The following is a 22,302-nucleotide window of genomic DNA, read 5'->3' as shown; positions in this document are numbered from 1 at the left end:
TCTCTCTTTTTTTTTTACATGTTTCAATTCCTCACAGATGTGGTGCTGACTTTTAACTCATATTTCCTATCTTAGCCATCAAATCCATGTAATGGCGCCAAGATGTTCCCAGAGACGGCAGGGCACATAAAAATCCAAAAGCCTGCTGCGCTCGAGAGCCGGGCCGGAAAAGACACGTTCTCTCCAGTGTGTGTTTTTGCACAAACCACATGTTGCACACGAGCACGGCGGCATCAAGCTGTTGCGAGTTTTTTTAAAAACTGCTTCCTGGGAAGAAACCTTTAAGCTGAACAAATGGCCTGCAGCAAAATCGTGGAAAGAAAAGCTTAAGATTAAGTGGCAATCTTTTACAGGGATATGAGCAACAAGCAGCCTCATAGGGGTTATTCAATGAATCGCTTTGTTTTTAACAAGCATATCTTTTGCACAGGGAGCAATAGAGTGTCTGCATGTATTTCATTGCATCCCCACTGAGACAGCCATGCAAAGCCTGGAGCAAACAGGCCATATATCCATCCCCCCCCCAACACACTGCACTCATAAAAAGACGAGAAGAGGCATGGTTGTAATGCACACTTTAATGAGTAAAAAGGGAAGTAATGACATGCAGGGAACATTTTTCTTCTTTCTGGTGCGCAAATTGACACCAATGACCCACGGTTGGCTTAATGCTGTGGGTGTGGACCGGTCCTGTAACAGGCCAATGAAAGCTTCTCCCGGGATTTTCCTACCAAAACGCAATCATTAAGAATGATGCGAGTTTAACAATAGCTGGATCAGAGCACTTAACTTTGTCACCATGAATGAATCCTATTACATGCCGGCACAATGGCTGTCTGTGGATTTGGAGACAATGAGCATCATAAGGCATCTCTTTCCTTTTTTTTTTTTTTTTTTTTTTATGCTTGAAAACAAAGCCTATTTGTAGCGTCTCACCATCAGCCGGGCCCTTTGTGTCAGTCTGCAAGGCTCAATTGTTTTCTCCTTCAGCGACTAAATGTCCGGCTTAATGTGGCGCTGCGGCTCGGGGGAAATGATACCCCCGACCCTCGATCCAAACATTCAGATTACATTCATTTGTGTTGCGTTCAAAACACACAAGATTACATTTGGGCTAAACGAGTGTACAGACATCAAGAGTACCTCATGTTTCTTTTTGTCATTCCACATGCACTGAAAAGGCTCCATGGCATAAACACTTTGGGATCACGGCCCGAGAGGTTTGGACATATTGATAGAATGAAGATGCTGCTCTGGCTCTGAACAAAGGGAGGCTGTTTTGCTTAATTCCAGGCCTCCTCCATCAGCCTTTTCTAAATACCTTGATAGCTAGCAATTTGGGCAATAAACACATTGAGCGATGGCAGCGCGCCATTTCTTCTTTTGGTCTGATTCGAAAGCATCGGAAGGACACAGAGAATCGTTTGTAGGAAAAACAAGGACTGACACGGGTTGCTGTGACCAATTTGTCTCAGAGGTCAGATATCAGATCTCAAAGTGATGTCCCACCCAGATACGGCATGTTTCAATTGGAAGTCCAAACCGGTTGGATTTGCTACTAGTTGTGGTGCTGTTCTGTTATTGCACAGTTTCCTTTTATTTCAAAGCAAAAGGAAAATACGCCACCTCGCCTAAATAACGTTCCACCGTCACCTTCCTATGTTACACAGTTCAACCAGCAGCTAAGTTGCCTGCAAACCGATTTTTGGACATATCAATTTCCACACCATGAGTGCCCCATTACTGTTGTGCAAATGTTGCCACACATATGCGCCACTACTACAGCATTTACACAAATGCTTCCTAAATATTACTGGAAAGACCAAATGACTGCATTGTTAATCTGGCGCAACGTGACACAAGCACTATCTGTGCTGAGGCAGATTCCCTCCTTTGAGGGTGCCGGATGATTGCAACTAAAAGTGAAACTGATGGCATAACCAAGCATCTCATTCTGACACAGCTGACCACTGTGAAATCCATGCCCTTGATCCTAATTCACATTCACTATTCAAACCGGGGGCGCATCTAAAGCAAGACACAGACTTCAAAGACGTGACAGGGCTCGATTTCCCAGAAAATCCACATCATTTCCTAATTTAGACCTGTCTAATACAGGCTTTTCAATTTGGTAACTTGCATGAGGCAGGAACCAATGTGATTGCACCTTTAGAAACAGATAACTTATTTTGGTATATTCATGCATTCAAAAGGGCATGTTTATGACTAAGCAATGTACTAAACTATGAGTCCTGCACGTTTCATGAAATATAATAAGAACCGCTAATAAAACATTTATGCCTGCCACTTTTACAATAGCCGCCCTACAGAATAATGAGCCAGGATTTCTAGTCTGGATTTGGACTTCAGGGTGGGTTCTTCTTTTTTTTCCTACCAGAAAGCTGAAAAATCTGACTTCCAAGTACAAATACAACACACACAACATTGCTCCAACGGTACGAGGCCAAAGTAGCAGTGAAAATTCAAAAGGAGGGTTTAGATTTCTTATGTCTTTTATTTGTAGTTCCTGTAGTTACCTGTAGCAGACAGATGTCATATCGCAGTGAGTGGAAAAGAGAATAAATCCCCAGAAGGCTAACACTAGCTAACAGCTAGTAGCATCTGTAGAGCACAAAGCTATACTAGCTGACGTTAAAAGGGCCTAGTCGCTATGACTTTACACATTTCTACGCCAGTAGCTCTTTCTGGTGGCATACAACCCTAACCCTGTAGATCGAGGGTTAGCTGTCGCTTTACCACGAGGCATTACAGGATGGTCTGCTAGCTCTTACAGTTGCTGCGTCCATCTACGCCATCTTGCTTTCTGATAGTTCCACATTACAAAGTGTTTTTTTAGGCAGAAAAAGGACTTATTAAAAAACTATCAGGATGAACGTTTGGCGTACAGTTTTATCTGACAATGAACAGAAGTTTTTTGTGTGTTTTCTTTTTATGGTCAAAATACATGACTAGGCCCCCTTTACCTTTCACTAGAGATCTTTGGTGTCCTGTCAATTACAGGGCTGCACAATAAAGTAAATATAAGTAATCATCATTGCAATCAAAAAAGATGCAAGTTATTACATTTCAAGTGACATGCATTTAATTTCTGTTTGCCAATATGACAAGTCTGATGGACTGCCATTGATATACTGCAACCCTAGTTTCTGTGCTTATGCAGGTTAAATTAAAAATGATTCATACCATTGGCAGACTTACATTTACAGTAATCCTATCATTTTACTAATACATTTTTTTTGTCTGAGTAGTGATAAATAGGTTCTGGAGGTTTTCAGCCCGGACTTGAATCCGATAGGTAACCTGTGGAGGCAGCTAAAGATTTGGATGATGGCAAAGAGTCCATCCATACTTCTTCTAATAGTTTTGGCTTTAGCTGCAGTTTTCGCTTGGCTTTTTTAAGATGAGCCGTTGGCTTCACTCTCCCATGATACGTGGCCCCCAACTGTCCAAACAAAAGTACCCTTTGAGTGCTGTTTACCGCTGGTAAGACGCCCTCTACTTGTAACACAGCTACCTAACGGACCCACGTCGAAGCACATGAAGCACTGGTTCCGTTGATCCGTTTGACCACCGGCGCTCTGGCGAGTTCTGTTCTTCACTGCAAACTGACTGCGATGTGACACTGTCCTACCACAGCTAAGAAAGCCGTTGATGAAAGAACGCCCACTTCAGAAAATCTAAACTAACCCTTTAAAGCACATATTGTTCCTTCTTGTCCAAATTCTTAAAAACCTTGTGAATGAAACAATGTGGCTGGTATTTCAGAATCATCTGTATCTTATCATAGCAGGGAGGGGGAAAAAAAACCCCACTAAACAGAAAAACGTGGAGAGCCAGACCTTTTTTCTTTTTTTTCTTTCTTCAAAGAGCCTCCAGAGCGCGGGCTGTTGTCTTTAAGGAGCGAGGGAGGGGGGGGGGGGCTGCTTTCGGCGGCCTCAGCTCGGGGCTGGTTCTCATCATTTTGACAATAAAACCCAAGGAGTTGAAACAAAGCAAAGTTTTACGAAAATGAGAAAGGAGGGGGAAAAAAATGGTGGGGCAGGGAGATTTCCGCTGGCCTGTGCTGAATTGTCTCCTCTCTTTCTAATCCAACAGCCAAAGAGGGGCAGAGTGGTGATTTTAAGAGGAGCTTTGAGGGAAGGGGGGAAGAAAAAGCTTTTGGTGGCTTAATTCCTGCCTGGCACCCTGGGGCAGGAGGCCGGAGAGACCAAAGGGCTTGAAAGGGATCAAAGATGAATGAGCGATTGTGCTTTAAATTCCCAAAGGTTTGTTTTCATAGTGTCAGAATTTTATTGGAGGGCTGCTGTTTTTTTTTTTTTCTTTTTTCCTTTTTTATAAGATCTGTTTTATTCGTATATTGAGAAACAATACTGAGCTTACTTTAGGCACTTACTTTTGCTTCTTGAAAATGTCAAACATCTCCATTTGACGGAGGAGTGCATGCTTCGATCAAAGTATTGTTTTTTTTAATATATATATGTATATATTTACAGGCACGTCTGTACATTTCTTTTTACATTCTGCTGCTGATAAATGAATTAGGACAAAGAGTTTCCGATGGAAGAAGTGCAGAGAACGGCTTCTCATGCATCAGCGCTTGTGGAGACCTGCGATAACCTCGGGTCGGAGTCTATCTCAAAGCGGTAGTGGTAGCCCTCCCAGACCTCCCTGCAGGCGTCCCGCATGTCATAGACGCGCTTCTTGATTCCCTTGCGGTTCAGGTAAAGAACTAGGAGGAAAATGAGGCCTATGAAGCCCAGGACAATTCCCAAGAAGACGTAAGAAGTCTGCAAAGCCAGGTCTGCCCCCGTGTCCCTCTGGTGGCATTCCAGAGTCAGTGTGCCCACCGCGAGGATGGATGTGTTTCTCATGCTAGGAGGGAAGGCACACACGAGGTACTCGGCATCCTTGACGCGATCCTGGGAGCCGTTGAGCCACTGCGCGAAGGGCTCAATGCCGCAGTTGCATGTGAACGGGTTCTCCCCCAGGAGCAGGGAGGCTCGGGGCACGGAGTCCAACTCTCGCAAGCCTTCGTCGGCGAAGGTCTTCAGGGCGTTGAGTGTCAGATCGAGCTCCTCCAGGCTCTCCAGACCGGAGAGGGTGAGGTTGCGTATGGCCACCAGGGAATTGTTGGAGAGCTGGAGCCGTCGCAGGCCGCCGAGGCGCGAGAAGATGCGCGACGGCAGGTAGATGAGGCTGTTGTCGGACAGGTCCAGAACCTGCAGGTTCCGCATGGAGCTGAAATGAAGGGAGGTGGCCAGGTCCATCACCGACGAGTAGTTGTAGAGGGCTCGGCTGAGGTTGAGCTCCCGCAGGGACTGGCTGAGGACGCTGAAGGCTTGAGGGTGTATGACAGCCAGCTGGTTGTTGCTCAGATCCAGAGAGCGAAGACGGAGAAGTCTAGAAAAGGTGTCGCCCTCCACCTCTGAAATTCTGGGTCGGAAGAAAAGCATAGCACACAGGTCAGACTTCAAAAGACTACAGAAAGAGAGGCTAGAATGAACGAATGGATGCGTCTTTAATCAAAGTAGCCTGAATCATGGATTTTGTGAAGCCTCAGACCAACAGAGACAGAAACTGTGATCTACCACACTGGATCTTAGCTCGGGTCCATTATAATTTTTAAATAGATGTAATTCACAACAAAGGTAATTTTGAGGCACTTTACAAAGCAAGTCCATCACTGATAAGATCCAATCATATAGACAGATCAGATTAAATGGGACAGTGCCGTCTGATCCTAAGTACCATCCAACCCAGTCTGATTCAGCTCCTAATTAGTTAAAGTTGTCCATTTAAGAGAGCCCCGCCAGTTTTACAGAGGCATCGTTTATAGGGCATTAGTTTTGGTGGCAGTAATAATGGCCAAAGCCGGCGACAGTCTTACCTGTTGTTGCTGAGAGAGAGGTTCGTCACGTTATCCAGACCCCTGAAAGACTCCGGACCGATTCGACCGATCCGGTTCCCGGTCACGAACAGATTCCTGGTGTATCCGGGGATCCCGGTGGGGACACTCCTCAGGTCTTTGGAGACGCACTTGACGGTCTGAGCCGCTTCCGAGCACTCGCAGCGCGGAGGGCACGACGCGTAAACGGAGCCGAGGAGCGCGCAGAGGAGCAGGCGGCTCGTCGGATGCAGCATGGTGTAGTGAAATCAAACAAAAGGAAGGGAGCGAATAAGAGCAAATCAGGCTGGGAGGGGAGGGTGGGGGGTGCAGAAGAGATCAGGGGTTAGAATGAAACGATCAGCCTCTCCGAGGCGCCCACATAGCGAGTTGTCCCGGCTGGGAATGCGCCTTCAACTTCGCATGTCCGCGGAGAGTGCGGCCAGGAGGCTGGGTCTGATTTCCATCAGAACAGAACTGGGGGTCGTGCCGATCACAGGGGGCTGTTTGATCCTCAAAGCGGGGCGTCGCTTCTTCCCCCAACAATGCAGTTAAAAGGAGCATGGACTGGCGCGCTGATGATCTGCGGGGAGGGGCTTCTTTTCTTTCTGTCCCGCCTGAGCGGATCCACGGGGCCGTCTCCGCTCCGGCCGGCCTGAGGAGGGGACCTGGAGAAGCCTTCTCCCTACAACTTAAACAGCTGAGCCTAAAGCTGGGTTTTAAATGGTGCACTTCCCTCGTTAAATTTGCTGAAATGTGTAAAATCTATTATTATGTGGTGGATTTTGTTCCCCTAATAAAATAAAATAAAACACAGCTGGGTGATGGAGTAATGTCAGCCTACTTTTTTTACTTTTTTTTTAGACTAACTGGAGAAGTGAAGGGGAGCAAACTGCGTGCCTGGGTCAGTCCCATCAGACAGGAGCTGATCAGCAGCTTCCTGTCGGTCCTGGGTTCCTTCCCACAAGCTTCTGGCAGCAGTCTGCTGGGATTTGGTCCGATTCCTCCACTGACTGAACTGCTGCTGCTGCTGCTGGAGGCTTGTGGGCTGCCCCTTCCTGCTCTGCCCACAAATGGTCTGATGAGACTGACATCAGAAGTTTGAGATGTCCACTCTACAACATACATTAACTCATTTCACTGTATGATAGTAATCGCCAGTGTTTCCCGCATTATACCATCTATTTTGCAGGCACGACAATACACCATGGACATACATCTATTTAACCAGTTGGGATTTTAACACCTCTTAAAACAGTTGCTTAAAAAAAAGATAATTTGATGGTCAAAAAAATATACATAATAAAATAAAAGATGCCCCCATTGATGAAAATCTCCAACCATTTTAAAGAAAATTTCCGCTGTAGAATAATCCAGTTTAGGTTTGTCCAGCCTGTGTACCTACTGCAGATTTAACTGCTTACACTGTGAGCGGCCCAATAACTGGGCATGCAATAAAGCAACAGGAAAAACCTGGTGGAACTGCACAACACTTTAGTAAACTAATTTAAAGGAGGAACTTGATTAAAGCCTAAGAAGCAGAGCACCAGGGGGGAGAAAATCACTGCAAAGAACTCACAGGCTGCCTTTGCTTCTTACGATGTGACTGGAGGTGTGCGGGTGTGGGACTGGTTTCAGGCAGCAACTAAAAATAAATAAAAAAGTAATAGCATTAAGCTACAACCTTTATCTCACATGGGTTTAACTTGCTCGTAGCTTTAAAAATCCGTTTTCTAGTCGAGTTACAGACGAGGAACCACACTGCAAAAACTGATCTAAAAATAAGTAAAATGTTCTTAAAGTTAGTGTATTTGTCCTTGATTTGAGCAGGTAAATAAGATTATTTGCCAATGGAATGAGTATTTTGACCCCTAATATAAGATAATTAGACATCCTGCACTTGAAATAAGATGATGGAGAGGAGTTGTTCCTATTTTAAGTGCAAAAATCTTGTTCCTTTGGCAAATCATCTTATTTACCTGCTCAAATCAAGGACAAATACACAAATTTTAAGAACATTTTACTTATTTTAAGTTCCGTTTTTGCAGTGCATCTCAGCGGAAATGCTGTTCTCAGCACGTTTTGGAGGGACTGTGTGAAAAGCACCAATGCAGTGGGGGTCCTTCCTGGCATTCCCACCTCCCCAGGTGGCGTATAACACAGCCGGCGGGGGGGTGCCACAACCTTTGATTCCTTCCCTCTTGAATACCATAATGCTCCCTAGGATAATCTCTTGTGACTGGGGCTTTTAGCCACTTGACAGCGTTGTATCAAAGCTGCGGAGACTTCCTCGTGGCCGATGTGTATTCTGACAGCCTCTAACGATTTCCACGGGAATCACTCCTGCGTGTATAAATAGAAGCTAGAAGAGGAGGAAGAGGAGTTGTCATCCTTCAGGCTGACAGCCCTGATGGAACACAGCGCTCATAATTCAATGATGGAAAGCCGAAAGAGGCGGGGATGGGGGGAGAAAGAAGAAGGCCCACACATTGCTACAATAATAGAGATCTTTATTGGTGTTATGGTTGTAAGTCATGAACATATTCGGAGTCCACACAGTCACCTTCAGAATTTTGGGAGAATCCCCAGCAGCCATGTGATCTGCAGCATGAAGGAGGATTAGAACGATGAAAGCGTCTACGGACCCGTGTTAAGTGTATATGTGGATAGTGGCACTAATAATGCCGTCCCGACTGTCTTTTGTCCGCAGACTGAATCGGCGGGACCGCAGGTCTCCGCATTCCTGGACCTGGCTCCTGGATACGGAAAGGCACCACAGCAGGCAACACCTAAAACCGGTTCAATGGTCCCCACCAAGCACTGCATTCCTGTGCACCACTTCCCCAGAGAGAACTTCTCCTTTTCTTTTCTGCACAAGGAAGCTTATATACATTTATGAGAGAGGCAGTAATCATAAGGCGATCTGGATTTGTATTCCCTTTCATGGCCATGAGTGAGCATCTTCGCTAATGCAGCTGGTCGAAACTTTTTGATTGAAGCGTAAATAAAAGAATCGCGTATGTGAACTCAGACGTTTCTTTCAACGATTTCCCCCACACTCCCTGACCCTGAGCATGAAAGCAAAACATCACAGCACTTGGGGTGTAATGAAAATATCCGGAGATCTTTAACTGGTTTTCTAACAAGCCAGCAACCAACATGAAGCGACCGAACAATTGAGTGTTGGGGTGACATATTTCTATAGGTTGACATTGATTTCTTACTCGGATCCTACAACAGCGTGTGCAGCTGTAGAGGCCCTACAGATGATCCAGCATCACCACTGTTTCAGCTTCACCAGGGAGGATCGAGTCTAATTCGACATCGATAATTACACACAAGACATTAGGAGAAATATAAAGCACTAAATAAAGTGCCTGGCCAAAGCATTTACACACCTTGAACTTTCCCCACCTTTTGTGGCATGACAACAAACATCAGCGTATAGTGTCAGAGTGTTATGTGATGGAGCATAGCGGTGAGAAGGCTCCCCACAGCACAGTGCCGCCACCACTACTTTAACTTTATTTGCCAGTGTCTATACAATTATGTACAGCATTCTGTTCTCCACCACACACAAACCCAATAATATACATTGAAGGTCTTGGCTGGAACGTGAAAATGTTCGAGAGGTATGAATACTTCTTTACAAGGCACTGGATAGAAATCCATTATGTGGCAGGGCAGAAGCCAGAGCCAGGAAGTGACGGTGCACGGCTCTCCATTTCAATCCTTGTCCTGCGTGCGCGCAAACACACACCTGCAGACGTTAAATGCTAACGTAGGATAAAAAGCACAATGGTCCTGTAAATAGTTAAGAGTGAAAAGTTAAAGGAGCCATTTACTGTAAAATCACCCTAAATCATTCTCGTTTCTCAGTCAGGATGGAAGTAACATTCCCACGTAAACAATCAGTCCTCTCCATCGACAACGTTTTTTTCCTGTCAAACCTAGCGGTACGGTCCGGAGCTACTTCGGTTCGGTGTGTAGCCCGTGGAAACTTCCTGGTTCCTCTGCCAATCGTATGAGAGTTCCCAGGGTTCCCAACACAGAGCGTGACATTTGGCATTTTATTTTGGCAAAAGAGCAGCAGCCTGCAGACATGGAAGCCAGTAAGAGAAGGGACTAGAAATAAAACAGAATACATCATATACATATCCTGTGTGAGTAAAAATTCACAACAGCAATACACCGTTTAAAAACGGCATATTAGGTTGTTGTGATTGGCAAGCTGTTGTACCGATTTGAGCCACAAGGTGTCAGTACTACTTATAGCTCCTTTAAGCTCATGCATTACAACTACAAAAAAACAAACAAACAAACAAAAAAAAAAACGCCTGACTGCCAGATATTTACAGGGGATTTGCTCACTTGAATCAAAGCCCTATGAGCAAAATGATTCCTATTGTCTCAGAAATATCTTCTTTACTGTTGGTTGGGCTAAATTTAATCTTTAAAAAGGCAGAGTGGAAAAATTCCACAAAGACCTTCAAATCTGAACTGCAGAGGTGGAAATCAGCGGGAGCCGGGGACACTGAGCGATGGCTGGCGAGAGTGAAAAACCTGAGAATCCTGGCTACCTGCTGCTCCTGGAAGCGCCGCGCACACAAAGAGAGGGCTCCGTGCTCCTTTGTCTCGGCTCGCAAACAATGACAGGGATTTGAGTCTGCCCCTGACGGCCATGGCAACGGATTTGGACTGCAAACCATCAACGTGAGGACTGAACGACGTTTTGCAAGAAAAAAAAAAAAAAAAAAAAAAGAAGCTGTCGCTGCAAGCACAACGCTGAAAATGCAACATGGAGGAGATCTGTGATGGAGCTTCTATTCAGGCACTGACTCTTAGTGTTTTTTTGTGGAGGGCAAAAAAAAAAAAAAAAAAAAAGAAATCAGGAATAAGCAGAAAGAAAATATCCCAGCACATTTGGGTGAGCCTAACATCAGCCGGCACAGAGACATCTACCACGGCCACGTTCGCTGAGGTTACCACAATCATTGCCCTGATGAGCTGTTATTAACAGCACCAGAGGTTAGACATGTACATTAAATCTTTAGGAAAAAACATTTCTCTCAGCAGACAGACGGTGCAGCTAGGAAAATACCCTGGTGGTGCTGTTGGAAGAGCTACATTAGATCAAGTATGAAATGCTAGAAACTGGCTGTAAGGCATCTAACGACGTTTGTGCTCCACAGTATAGAAAAGGCTTTCTGGAAGCACCGACTCATAAGATAACACCCTGTCACAGTCTAAAAGCAAGGCGTGAGTGGATAACCTTTGAATAACCCAACTATGTTATTTCTTTACAAATGGAAGGCTGGAAGTGTTATTTTCCAGGTGGAGGCGACTCCCACCTGCTGTCTGACTTACGATAGCTGGAGTCCATCAAAATGTGTGTGTGGTGTTCATAAACGAAGATCAATCACTGAGGTATAACAGTTAGGGCACTGCAGTAAGTCCAGGGATGAAACACAATCCTGCGTGTGAATCCTCCCCCAGAGGTAAGCAGTCTTTACGTCCCGCGTTCCTTTTTTTTTTTTTGCTCGACACAGTGCGATGCCCCCGCTTACTGATGTTCCAAAGGTGGCTCGCCTCCTGCGGTGCCACGGCGGGGAGGGAGCACGGATGGTTCACTGCGTCCTTGCCTGGCCCCGGTCATCGGAGGTTGACGGCGAGAGCAACTGTGAGGACGGTGCCCACGAGCATCAGGAAAGGGAGCCAGGTCTTCAAAAAGCCTCCACAACTGCATGGGACACAGAGAACAGGTTGAGGAGGCAGGAAAACTCAACGGCGTTCCTGGAGCCGCACAAAGCAGGAAGAGTACATTCCATATTTCAGTATCAACCTTATCTGAGTGGATTCATTAGATCCAAAGCTGTTCAGCATCCAAAAAACCACAATAAAGAGCCAGTGCCTTCCACACCACCCAAACACAGTGGTGGTGGCTGTCTGTAGCAGGGACAGGGAGGCTGCAAACCTTCTTTGTGTTGGCCTGAAACAGAAAACTCCAACGCGCTGTGCTTTAATGTGAAAAAAGGACCGGAGCACAAATGGGGAAGGCGTGGCTCTTCCCTCTGTCCCCTGCGGCTCGCGGCGACTCCGCTGATCTGCCGAGCTTCTCGCTTTGACTGCAGTTTGTGGGATATTTTAATTTAAAAAATGACTTAGGCAGATGAGCGTTCATACTGAGCCTGGTTCTGCCGGAGGTTTTCCTTCCTGTTAAAGGGGAGTTTTTCTTTTCACTGTCGCTTCATGCTTGCTCAGTATGAGGGATTGCTGCAAAGCCATCAACAATGCAGACAACTCTCCCTGTGGCTCTACGCTCTTTCAGGAGGAGTGAATGCTGCTTGTCAGGACTTGATGCAATCAACTGGGTTCCCTTATATAGGAAATTTTTTGACCAATCTGTATAATCTGATTGAATTTGATTGTAGAAAGTGCCTTGAGATGACATGTTTCATGAATTGGCGCTATATAAATAAAATTTAATTGAATTGAACTTACTTAAAAAAAAAAAACTTCTGCCCGTGTTTGACTTCTTTATCAAGAAGAACATGCTTTACAGGACTGTCTCAGAAAATTAGAATATTGTGATATAGTTCTTTATTTTCTGTAATGCAATTAAAAAACATGAAATGTCATACATTCTGGATTCATTACAAATCAACTGAAATATCGCAAGCCTTTTATTGTTTTAATATCGCTGATTATGGCTTACAGCTTAAGAAACCCAAATATCCTATCTCAAAATATTAGAATATCGTGAAAAAGTATACTAGTAGGCTATTCAACTAATCACTTGAATCGTCTAATTAACTGGAAACACTGCAGGGTTTCCTGAGCCTTGAAAAATACTCAGCTTGGTTCAGTAAACTAAATCACAAGTATGGTAGTGGTTAAGAGACGACATCAGATTCTCACAGTAACTGGTATACTGACCATGGCATTACTGTCCTTGATTGGCCTGCCAATTCCCCTGACCTGAACCCCATAGAGAATTTGTGGGCTATTGTGAAGAAGAAGCTGAAAGACACCAGAGCCAACAATGCAAATGAGCTAAAGGCCGCTATTGAAGCATCCTGGGCATCCATAACACCTCAGCAATGCCACAGGCTGATTGCCTCCATGCCACGCCGTATTGATGCAGTAATCTGTGCAAAAGGATTCCCAACCAAGTACTGAGTGCATTAATGGACATTTTCAAATGTTTGATTTTGTTTTGCTGTTATACATTTTTTTTTTTACTTGGTCTGAGGAAATATTCTAATATTTTGAGATAGGATTTTTGAGTTTTCTTCAGCTGTACGCCATAATCAGCGATATTAAAACAATAAAAGGCTTGCGATATTTCAGTTGATTTGTAATGAATCCAGAATGTATGACATTTCATGTTTTTTAATTGCATTACAGAAAATAAAGAACTTTATCACAATATTCTAATTTTCTGAGACAGTCCTGTACACGCGTCTGCCGTTCGGCTACCTTTGTTGCAGATACTTCTATCCACTAGAGGGAGCCCAGGTTAACCATAAAGTTCCATCCTTGATAACAGAAGTCATTTTCATTTGTGGCCACAGCGCACATGTACAGCATAGCTGCACCCCTCCCGCGTCACATAGAGGAAAAAAGTAAGAAAAGCAGGAAGCCTCAACCACTCTTCTGCTTACTGAGGTCTACCTATCCATTAAACTAATTAACTGGTGTTTAAATGAGGCCCTCTCCTATGAGGGCATTTTGTGGTTTGGCCTGTTTTTGTTTTCAAGCAATCAGTTCAGGGAGCGATTGCCAAAGCTGGGGTTGGAGAGCCATTGGAAGGCCAATGCTTGGACCCTGCTGGCATAATGAACGGGTTCTTGACGGGCCTTTTTCTTTCCAAACTAACTTCCTTCTGAGCCGAAGACAACATGGCGAAGCGTTTCTTGCCCTTGGCTTCGCCTGCAGAACGGCGGGAAACGAGGACGGAGCAGTGGGGTAAAGTGCTAGCTTGAGACAGTTTGCAGCCAAACAAGCTCGGAGACTAAACATCCAGAGCCCAGGGACAAGTCGGGGGACGTTTTCAGACAAAACTCCTAAACTGCTGTACTTAACAGTGTCTCTTTGCTAAAGAGGCTTCTCTGCCAGCAAATGATCCGCTGCGCTCAGCTGAGAGCTGCCTGCCGAAAGGCAAAGAGTAAAGAGCCGCACTCAATGGCAGAGGAACGACTAGTTCCTTGGGCCCTGGACATGGTTTCATCTGTGATTGATCACATAGCAGCCAGCAAACTACAGGCTATTACTCTCTCCAATAATAACATCAGCAGGCACATTTACGGCATGTCACAGGACATGGAGGAGCAGCTTAATGATAAGCTGTGTGACAGCTGCTTTTCCCTGCAGACGGCCGAGGACACCGACAGTAACTACGGCCGCTTGCTGATAACTTGTGTCAGATTCAAAGATGGAGATGGGGGAGGAATTGCTTTTCGTTGAAGCCACCGCAGAAGAACCGTTTGAAATCATGAACTCTTACTTGAAAGAGGCCGGTCTCAAATGGGAGGACAGCGTGGGGATCCGCTTAGAAGGGCGCAGGCTAGGGACGGGAAACCAGGAGGAGTTTTCCCCCCCAATATGCAGCAGCGGATGTCCTGCATGATACACCACCAAGTACTGGTGCCTAAACAGCCGTGTCCTGAGCTGGGTGATGGTCAACTGCATCCAAACACAACCGCACAGCTGCTCTGTCTCACAGCGAGTCCTCATGGCCGTCACGTTTCAGGGTGCTGTCCAGGGTCGGTGAGATCGGCAGCTTTTTGAAGGAAGAGCGCAGGGATCCTGCCCGGAGTCTTTACCGTAACAAGCTCCTCATGAAACTTTCCTCTCTCAGGCTACGTTAACACTGCAAAAATCATATTAGAGCTGCTGTCAAATCGAGTTTTTTCCATTTGAGGCAGCTAGCTGGCAAAGTGAAAGCCTACTCTTTCCCAGCAGTGCTTTGCAACAGTAATCCACGTCTTTGTAACCGCTCGGCTGGATAACTATGATGCACTCAGTGATTCCTGCATCTCTCAGCTTCAGAGGATACAGAATGCTGCCACCCGTCTTTTAACAGGCACACAAAACTTTGACCTTATCCCCCTTTGTTAAGCCTCTCTGCCTGGATATTTCAGGAATCATTTTAAAGTCCTTTCATTTGCTTTTAAAGCTGAAGAAGGCCTTGCCCTGCGCTATCTATCCGAGCTGCTACCTACACAGCCTCCCTCTCCCTCAGGTCCGCTGATCAGCCGCTCCTGAGGCTGCCAAAGACGAAGCGCAGGCTTAGAGGACACCAGGCTTTAGCTGTAGCAGCTCCTAAGTTGTGGAATGAGCTTCCCCTGGTCATCAGGCAGGCCTCTTCATCTTCTGATTTCAAATCCTGTCTTAAAACCCATCTCTTCTCCTTGGCCTTTAGCCCCATCTGAGATGTTGGCTTTTAAAATTGTTCAGTTTGTTTTACTACTAATTTTATAGACTATTTCTATCTGTTTTACTTTGTTTTAGTGATTTAGTGCAGCTGCAAATGACAAGACCGGTGCAAATTAGGAGGCTGCATAGCTTTCATTTATTTAATAAGGCAACCATGAAAGACCAGTTTTACGTTTCACATCTACAATGATCTACAGGTCCACTTTCTGCTAAAATGACTCTACTCTGATCAAATATTGTCTTAAATGTATTTATATAGACACTTTTGCAACGCCGTGTCGCTCAACAAACCTATAACAGTGTGTTTTATGGGAAACGATTTCAGCTCTTAAGTTCTTGGGCAAAGTGTTGCAGCATCTTAAAACACGGGAGCCTTTTCCAGAGAACAAAGCCCAGAGTGTCCAGCTGCCTCCCTAAAAGCCAGCAGAAGAAAATAGGGCCTTTGAACGAGGTTCCTCAGAGGGATCCCAAGGGTCCAGACATGATTTCAAAGGTATGCCCTGAACCTGCTGTGTCCCAGGATGTGAGAATGAGAGGAGAGCGCCCTGATTCTAAGGAAATACTTGGACTTTATATATAGGGCGCACCTCCTACAGGCCTTTTAATGTTTCTACAACAAACTAAAACACCTTTTCACTCTGAATTCATTTTCAAAGTGCAGCTTTGATCGGTACTAAGACGTGATTGAGGCATCAGCAGAACCATCCGTCTCACATAGGTAGGACGTGGCAGGAGGACGCGGTACGGCCAGAGCTCTTACCCAGCAGTGGGTAACCGTTCTCCAGTCCAGTCCAAAATGCAGCCGCCGTCTTTGACTTAAACTGCAGCGTCATTGTTGAATCAGAGGTGACATCCGTGAAGCGGTCCTCCCCTGATGTGCTGAAGTCAGCAGGTGGTGTTGCACTGGAAGCGCCACGGATCCACTCACATTCTGCCTGCACCAGGAAATGTTTCTGAAGGGCAGACATGTGCGCCTTCATGCTTGACTGACTTTCAGTTCTGTCACTCGCCGAGGTTTTCTCATGATGTGACGATCTGCCAGAAAGTGGGCGGGGTGGACTTGTGCCATCTCCAAATTCAGTTCTTTGAGCTTCAAAAATCAGGTTTTTTAAATGTGTTCTTAAAGTTGGCCAAAAGGTTCAGTCCCGGTCTGACCAGGAGAAACTGTTCAGATATTTCTTTTAAAGGGTTTCTTAAATAGTATCATTTCTTTCTTCTTCACCATGGTCTGTCACTTATAGTCCATTGAAGCTTGTCATTACACCTAAATGGGAAAAGGTTTATGGGATTTGAATCATTCTGCTGGCACTGAACCGTTGATCTGACAGGATTACAGCATCACAGAGGCATAAGCAGGCTTTACACTGACCAGCATTCTGCTTAATGTGCAGCGATACTGGACTTTGCAGGTAAATAAAACCCTTCTCCCTTGTTCATAAATTTGAGAAATCTTACAGTTTGATGCATGAAACTAGGACTGCGTGATATCAAAAAACACATGCAGTTACGACTGGATTGCTGCACATTGCAACGACAATGAATAACCCACAAAATATACATCGAGTGAAGCCACTGAATGCAGTAAAAACATCACCGGCAGAAAGAAAGTGCCTGCACGACCCTTGAAACATCAATTCCAAGCAAATTGGGCCTCCAAATGCTCCTTTGCGACCGCATTATTGCACACAGCGGTGACGCGGAAGGGACATGCCGACCCGGGTCTTACCTGACATATTTTCCGCGGATGAACGACAGCAGGCAGAGGTTGACCATGTTCCACGAGGTGCTGTTCTCGTATCGCATCAGATTCAGAGCCATGGCCACGTGGGAGTGACAGTTGTCACAGCAAAGGTTGTGCTTAGCGCAGAGAAACAAATAAACGTCATTCGAGTCGTCTGCCAGTGCTGCGTAAAGTCAACCAGAACCGTAAAAGCAGCCTTCAGTTACCATCCTGTGCTTGTACTCTTCAGAGGCGTCGTGCACGGCTGTGTCCCAGGCGTTGGAGCCGCTGGCGTAGACTTTGCTCACGTCGAGCATCCAGTACCTGCCGAAAGAGCATTGGTCAAACGGATTTCAGCATTTCTAGTAAGCATTAAATACTGCTGGGAAAAAAAAAAAAAAAACAGGCTTACTTTGTGGGTCTCCCAAAAGCCATGTTGTCTTCCTGCCAAATAGAAATATTTGTTACTGCATCTTTTATCAGCCGCTCGATAAGCCCTGGGGCCTCGTGTATGAGAGAGTGCAGCGCTGTCACACTAAACGTTGGCGGTGGGGGAAAAATCCTGATTTTTTTTTTTTTAATAAACTCAAGAAATTGCAGGGGGGGGGGGGGGTTATGAAAGAAAAACATTACTGCGTATTAATATTACTGGGGGTATTAAAATGTATCTCCACCTTTGCCCTGAGTCATTACTCACCGAAACGAAGTACGGTCCGGCAAAGTCCCGGATGACTCCGGTGGAGGTGCAGATTCCCATGTGACCGATGAAGGGCAACAGCCATCTGGGTGAGGAACGGAAAACAAACAAATCCTCAGGAGATTCATTGGTAAACAGAGAGAGATTATCAGCACCTATATATACGACGGAGTATTAGGGCCACACATAAAGGGAATTTTTTTTTTTTGCCATGACGAGATTAAACTCGACATGTCGACTTTAAAGTCGCCATGTCGACATTAAACTCAACATTTCGAGAATCTCAAATTCAGAATTTCGAACCCGGGTAAGCATCACTAGGGAAAGACGTTACGTTATTGGTAGGCCACCGCTTCCAGTGATGATTGTACAGTTGCACCACGGCAGACTACCTTCACACTTAATTAAAACGCAGAGACTGCATCTGTGGAGCGCGGTTGCTCTTTTCTCCAAACTTTGGAATGTCGAGATTAAAGTCGCCACGATATATCAACTTTATTCTCGAAATGGCGAGTTTAATGTCGACATGGCGACTTTAAAGAAAACTTTAAAGTCGACACGTCGAGATTAAAGTTGACATGACATTTTAACTTTATTCTCGAAATGTTGAGTTTAAAAAATATTTTTGCCATGACGAGATTAAACTCGACATGTCGACTTTAAAGTCGCCATGTCGAGTTTAATCTCGTCATGGCAAAAATATTTTTTCTCTTCATGTGTGGCCCTAATACTCCGTCGTATATATAAGTTTAACCATCATAAAAACAGAGCAACACATTGAACAGAGCTATAAGGACAAGTCAGTGGTTTGGCTGGTTCCTAAATCAGATTTTACGTTTAGATGCACAGGTCAGGCGTTTTCAGGCTGCTTTTCTTAGGGTTCTACCAGCTAAGGTTCTAGTTGATCTAAGAACCCCCCTAACGTCCAAAACACAGGAGAGGACATGAATGTGTAAAGGTTTCTTTCATAGAGATAATAGTGTTGAATCTGTAAGAAAATTAAGGAACTGCACTATTTATATGTGAACTGTCTAGGTCAAATTCCTAGATTGTGCACACAATGGTGGCTCATAAAACTGTTTATATGGGTGTTTTTGGGGGAGGGCGGAGGGCAGAAACATAAAACATTTCTGATTGTGATCCAACTCTGAAAAAAGATGCAGATTTGCATCAAACATCCATTCATTTCTGATTCAAAATCTCAGAGTTCTCCCTTTAGCCAGTTTTAAAGTGTTTACACAACACTTGAGGATTGTCCCTGGTGAGCAACAACCTGCTGCCTCTGCATCTTGATTCATTTTGTTGGGAAAAATCAAGGCTTTAAATCCCCCTAGCCACCTCTCTGTGGTGCCACTGTCAACTACCTGGCAGAAGCACTTCAAAGAGCACATGACTCTCAGGAAAGGGTTAACATTTAATGACCAATACTTTTATTTTTAAATTGCTGAACATGAATCTTTTTAAAGAATTTCCACCAGATATGTCTACAGTGGTAAGGCTTTAATGATAGCTGCAAAAAACACTTCCTGGTTATGGAAGGAAGGAAGGGAGGGAGGGAAGGAAGAAAGGGCGGATGGATCCATCCACAGTTTCCTTTTCTATATATCCTGCCTAGGGATGATATACCACCCATCAGAAGTTAAAGAAGAAAAAAAACAAAACAATGTATTACTTTAACCAGCAGCACAGCAGCAATGCTGAAATTTGAAGTTAGGCTTTTTTTTCTTTCTAGATTTTTTTTCCGAGCTTAAACTTCAAAAATGTCTTCCATCAAAGCAGAAACAGGGCGCAACATAAAACCTGCTTTCGCCTTGTGGATCCCAGTCTCCACTTCCTGTATGTAGTCTTTCTGGTTTACTGTTTAATCATTTATGAACTGGAGGAAAAAAAAACATTTCAGTTCGCTAGGGAAGTCTGGACTGATTATCCGGGGCGAGCAAAGCCGCAACAACAGGAGTATGTGTAATAAAGCCAGGCCAGCAGCAACAGGATGGTGCTGTCTCTCTCTGTGTATGTGTGTCTGCTAGCAGGCTAAGCTAACGAAGCTGTCACTTTCCTCCAGAGCTCCCCTTCAGCTAAACACACTAAAACGCTGACGGCCGGAACTCACGACAGCACGGGGATGGGGGTCCACACTATGCAGTAGGGGAAGCGGCTGGCCTCCGGGTTCATCTTCTCTGACGCTATGTGATAATTCTTCATGCTGTCATTTTCCACCAGCTCCGCCATAGCCAGCTGCGGAGCACCAACTTCGTTTGTCCCACACGGCTGCTGCGCCTGCGTCAAGCCGCCCCGAGTCCTGCTCACACACCGGAAAGCAACCTGGGATTTCACAATAAAATGTCTCCAGCGGCCCTACAAAGGAAACAGGAACCATTCAGCAGGTTGATTTGTCAGCTGTTTAAATTGTTCAAATAATACTTATTTTAACTGCATCTGCCAACATCTCCATAGTTTTCTGAGCCTATGACTGCAAATAATAATAATAATAAAAATGTTTTATTTTGAAAGGTCCAATCAGGTGATTCAATGAGTGATTTTCTACTAAACAAAACTTGATGCACACGATACCGGCATCCATCCACCAGACAACTACAGAATAAAATTTCATGACACTTTTTTTTACAGAACAATTAAAAGAAAATAAATACAGTGAAATAATTACACTTAAGTGTAGGTGACGTATTTAAAAAAGTTACCTTAAATACATATTTAAATTTCATGGCTGAGAGCTGAATATAATAGGAGCCTTTATTGTCCAACAGTGGGGAAATGTTGATGTACCTGCAGTAAAGCACCCATTTACAACATGAAAAAAATACTGTATAATTACTATTTATTAATTAAAGTAGTCATCATCTGATATTATGATATGAAATCAATTAAAAAAAACCTGTAAATCAGCATATGCATATGTATCCACTCCCTTTGATATGAAGCCCCTAAAAGGTTCTGGTGCTGTCAATTACCTTCAAAAGTCCCACACTCAGTGAAGAGAAGTCCACCAGTGTGCAATCTAAGTTAACTGTACTAACTCATTTCCCATAAACAAAAATATTAGCGTCACTACCACTAAACCGATGATAAATAAGGAAATTAGAGGAAGCTAACACTAACCACTAATCAGCGCCTGCCACTCACAGGTCTTCAGACCTGTGTCACAGGTCTTCAGATAAAAAATTGCTGCACACACACACGGGATATGACAGAAGTGTACAGCACTGTACGTTCGAGAGAATAGCTGTTTTTGTTCAGGACAAATTACTTTTACATTTCTACTTTTTCCACCTCCTGCAGTGCTGGTAACAAACCCAGAAAGCTCGGTTTCCCCACTAATTTAAGGCGACCGGCATCAAACCTCTGTCTGAATGGCTCAATACCCCAAAGCGACCATCATGCACATATAGGGTATCAATAAATTACTACTGTGTACATAGTACTGTGGTATACTCTCATTTATAGTACAATTTTGAGTGGTTTAAAGATGTTCGTGTAGCTGAATAGGAAAAAATATTAATGAAAAGTGAAAAATTGTTTGTTCACGGTTTTTGTATTTATTCAATACATTGTGGTGTTCAAAAGTGACCACTGAGATGAATCTTTTTAAGTGCAGAGTGCCACAAAGCATAACATGTGGGGACTTAAATGTGGAAAAACAAATAAACAGATTACATACATAATAAAAAATGCTTTAAAAAGTCTAAACAACCTGTTATGTAAACAACAAAAGAGATTGTAAAAAAAAATAAAAAATAAACATGAAATAACATTCAACTGCTCAAAGTATCGCATTTCTAGAGTGCTTCAGCCTTTTAGGGACTTATCTTCAGTGTGTGTGTGTGCAACAGACCTGTCTTTAAAGAAAACTCCACGTTAAGCCTCTGTAGCAGCTACATCACTTTACGTGCCACACGTTTATTTCTTTTAAGTGTATCCGTACCCGCATACCGTTCAGTTGCAGCTTTCCACTGGTTGCTTACGTCAACATTGCATCGACAGTGTGAAGAAGCCATGGAATGAGTCTTGACTACTTTTCGTTATAAATTCATGCTCTTTTGTCCATTCAGAGTTAAGCAAGGTTATGCATTTTGGCATGATGCTAACTTTCTGTCAATGTTGTATGACGTAGCAGCACTTGGACCCTTGTTTACTTTTTTTAACCAATGGCAAGAAGATATTCATCTGACACCAGCACCTCTCTTAGCCAGTCATTCGTTAGACCAGATATGTTACTGCGTTGGATGCATTTTTTATAGTCTATGATTGGATATTGTGCTGCAGCCCAATGCAGATGAAAAAGAATCCGCTCTTCAACCCTAGTGCCTCAAAAAGGAGGACAAATATGCGTCTGGCTTGATGCTGCACCGGACACTGGACAGGGCATTGAAAATCTGGACTGTCTGGCCCAAATGGTCACCCTATGCAGATACAACAGAAGAAGACGTCACACAGGACCTTACTGTTTACAGGGGGGAAAAAAGCATGTGGATGCCGGTATCTCTGTGTTTTTGAGCAATGGGAGCAGACAACATTAAGATCAGG

At 44.4% G+C, this 22,302-nt stretch overlaps 2 protein-coding genes across 2 annotated transcripts; both read right to left on the bottom strand.

Annotated features, from left to right (window-relative positions):
* Positions 1–879: 879 nt before the first annotated feature.
* tpbga (trophoblast glycoprotein a) lies at positions 880–6,548 on the bottom strand. Its single transcript, XM_012873693.3, has 2 exons — positions 5,909–6,548; positions 880–5,454 (listed from the first exon to the last, which is right to left on the bottom strand). Exons 1-2 carry the CDS (start codon positions 6,160–6,162, stop codon positions 4,605–4,607), a joined length of 1,104 nt encoding a protein of 367 aa, XP_012729147.2. The 5' UTR covers positions 6,163–6,548; the 3' UTR covers positions 880–4,604.
* Positions 6,549–10,644: 4,096 nt separating this feature from the next.
* Positions 10,645–20,040, bottom strand: tmem222b (transmembrane protein 222b). The gene is made up of 6 exons (XM_012873694.3): positions 19,871–20,040; positions 17,761–17,845; positions 17,476–17,507; positions 17,291–17,387; positions 17,070–17,200; positions 10,645–11,645 (listed from the first exon to the last, which is right to left on the bottom strand). Exons 1-6 carry the CDS (start codon positions 19,987–19,989, stop codon positions 11,558–11,560), a joined length of 552 nt encoding a protein of 183 aa, XP_012729148.1. The 5' UTR covers positions 19,990–20,040; the 3' UTR covers positions 10,645–11,557.
* Positions 20,041–22,302: the final 2,262 nt, after the last annotated feature.

This window comes from Fundulus heteroclitus, chromosome 13 (genome assembly GCF_011125445.2).
Source record: "Fundulus heteroclitus isolate FHET01 chromosome 13, MU-UCD_Fhet_4.1, whole genome shotgun sequence".
NCBI classification, from domain to species: domain Eukaryota; kingdom Metazoa; phylum Chordata; class Actinopteri; order Cyprinodontiformes; family Fundulidae; genus Fundulus; species Fundulus heteroclitus.
The sequence above is the reverse complement of the archived record's forward strand: the minus strand, read 5'-3'. Positions and strand labels throughout refer to the sequence as shown.

Excerpts from the sequence above, each read along its gene's own strand:
- tpbga (XM_012873693.3), bottom strand. The coding sequence starts at position 6,162 with ATGCTGCATCCGACGAGCCGCCTGCTCCTCTGCGCGCTCCTCGGCTCC. Across the intron at positions 5,455-5,908 it reads CTCTCTCTCAGCAACAACAG|AATTTCAGAGGTGGAGGGCG; the intron begins GTAAGACTGTCG and ends CTTCCGACCCAG.
- tmem222b (XM_012873694.3), bottom strand. The coding sequence starts at position 19,989 with ATGGCGGAGCTGGTGGAAAATGACAGCATGAAGAATTATCACATAGCG. Across the intron at positions 17,846-19,870 it reads ACCCCCATCCCCGTGCTGTC|ATGGCTGTTGCCCTTCATCG; the intron begins GTGAGTTCCGGC and ends TTCCTCACCCAG. Across the intron at positions 17,201-17,290 it reads AAGAGTACAAGCACAGGATG|CACAACCTTTGCTGTGACAA; the intron begins GTAACTGAAGGC and ends CTCTGCGCTAAG.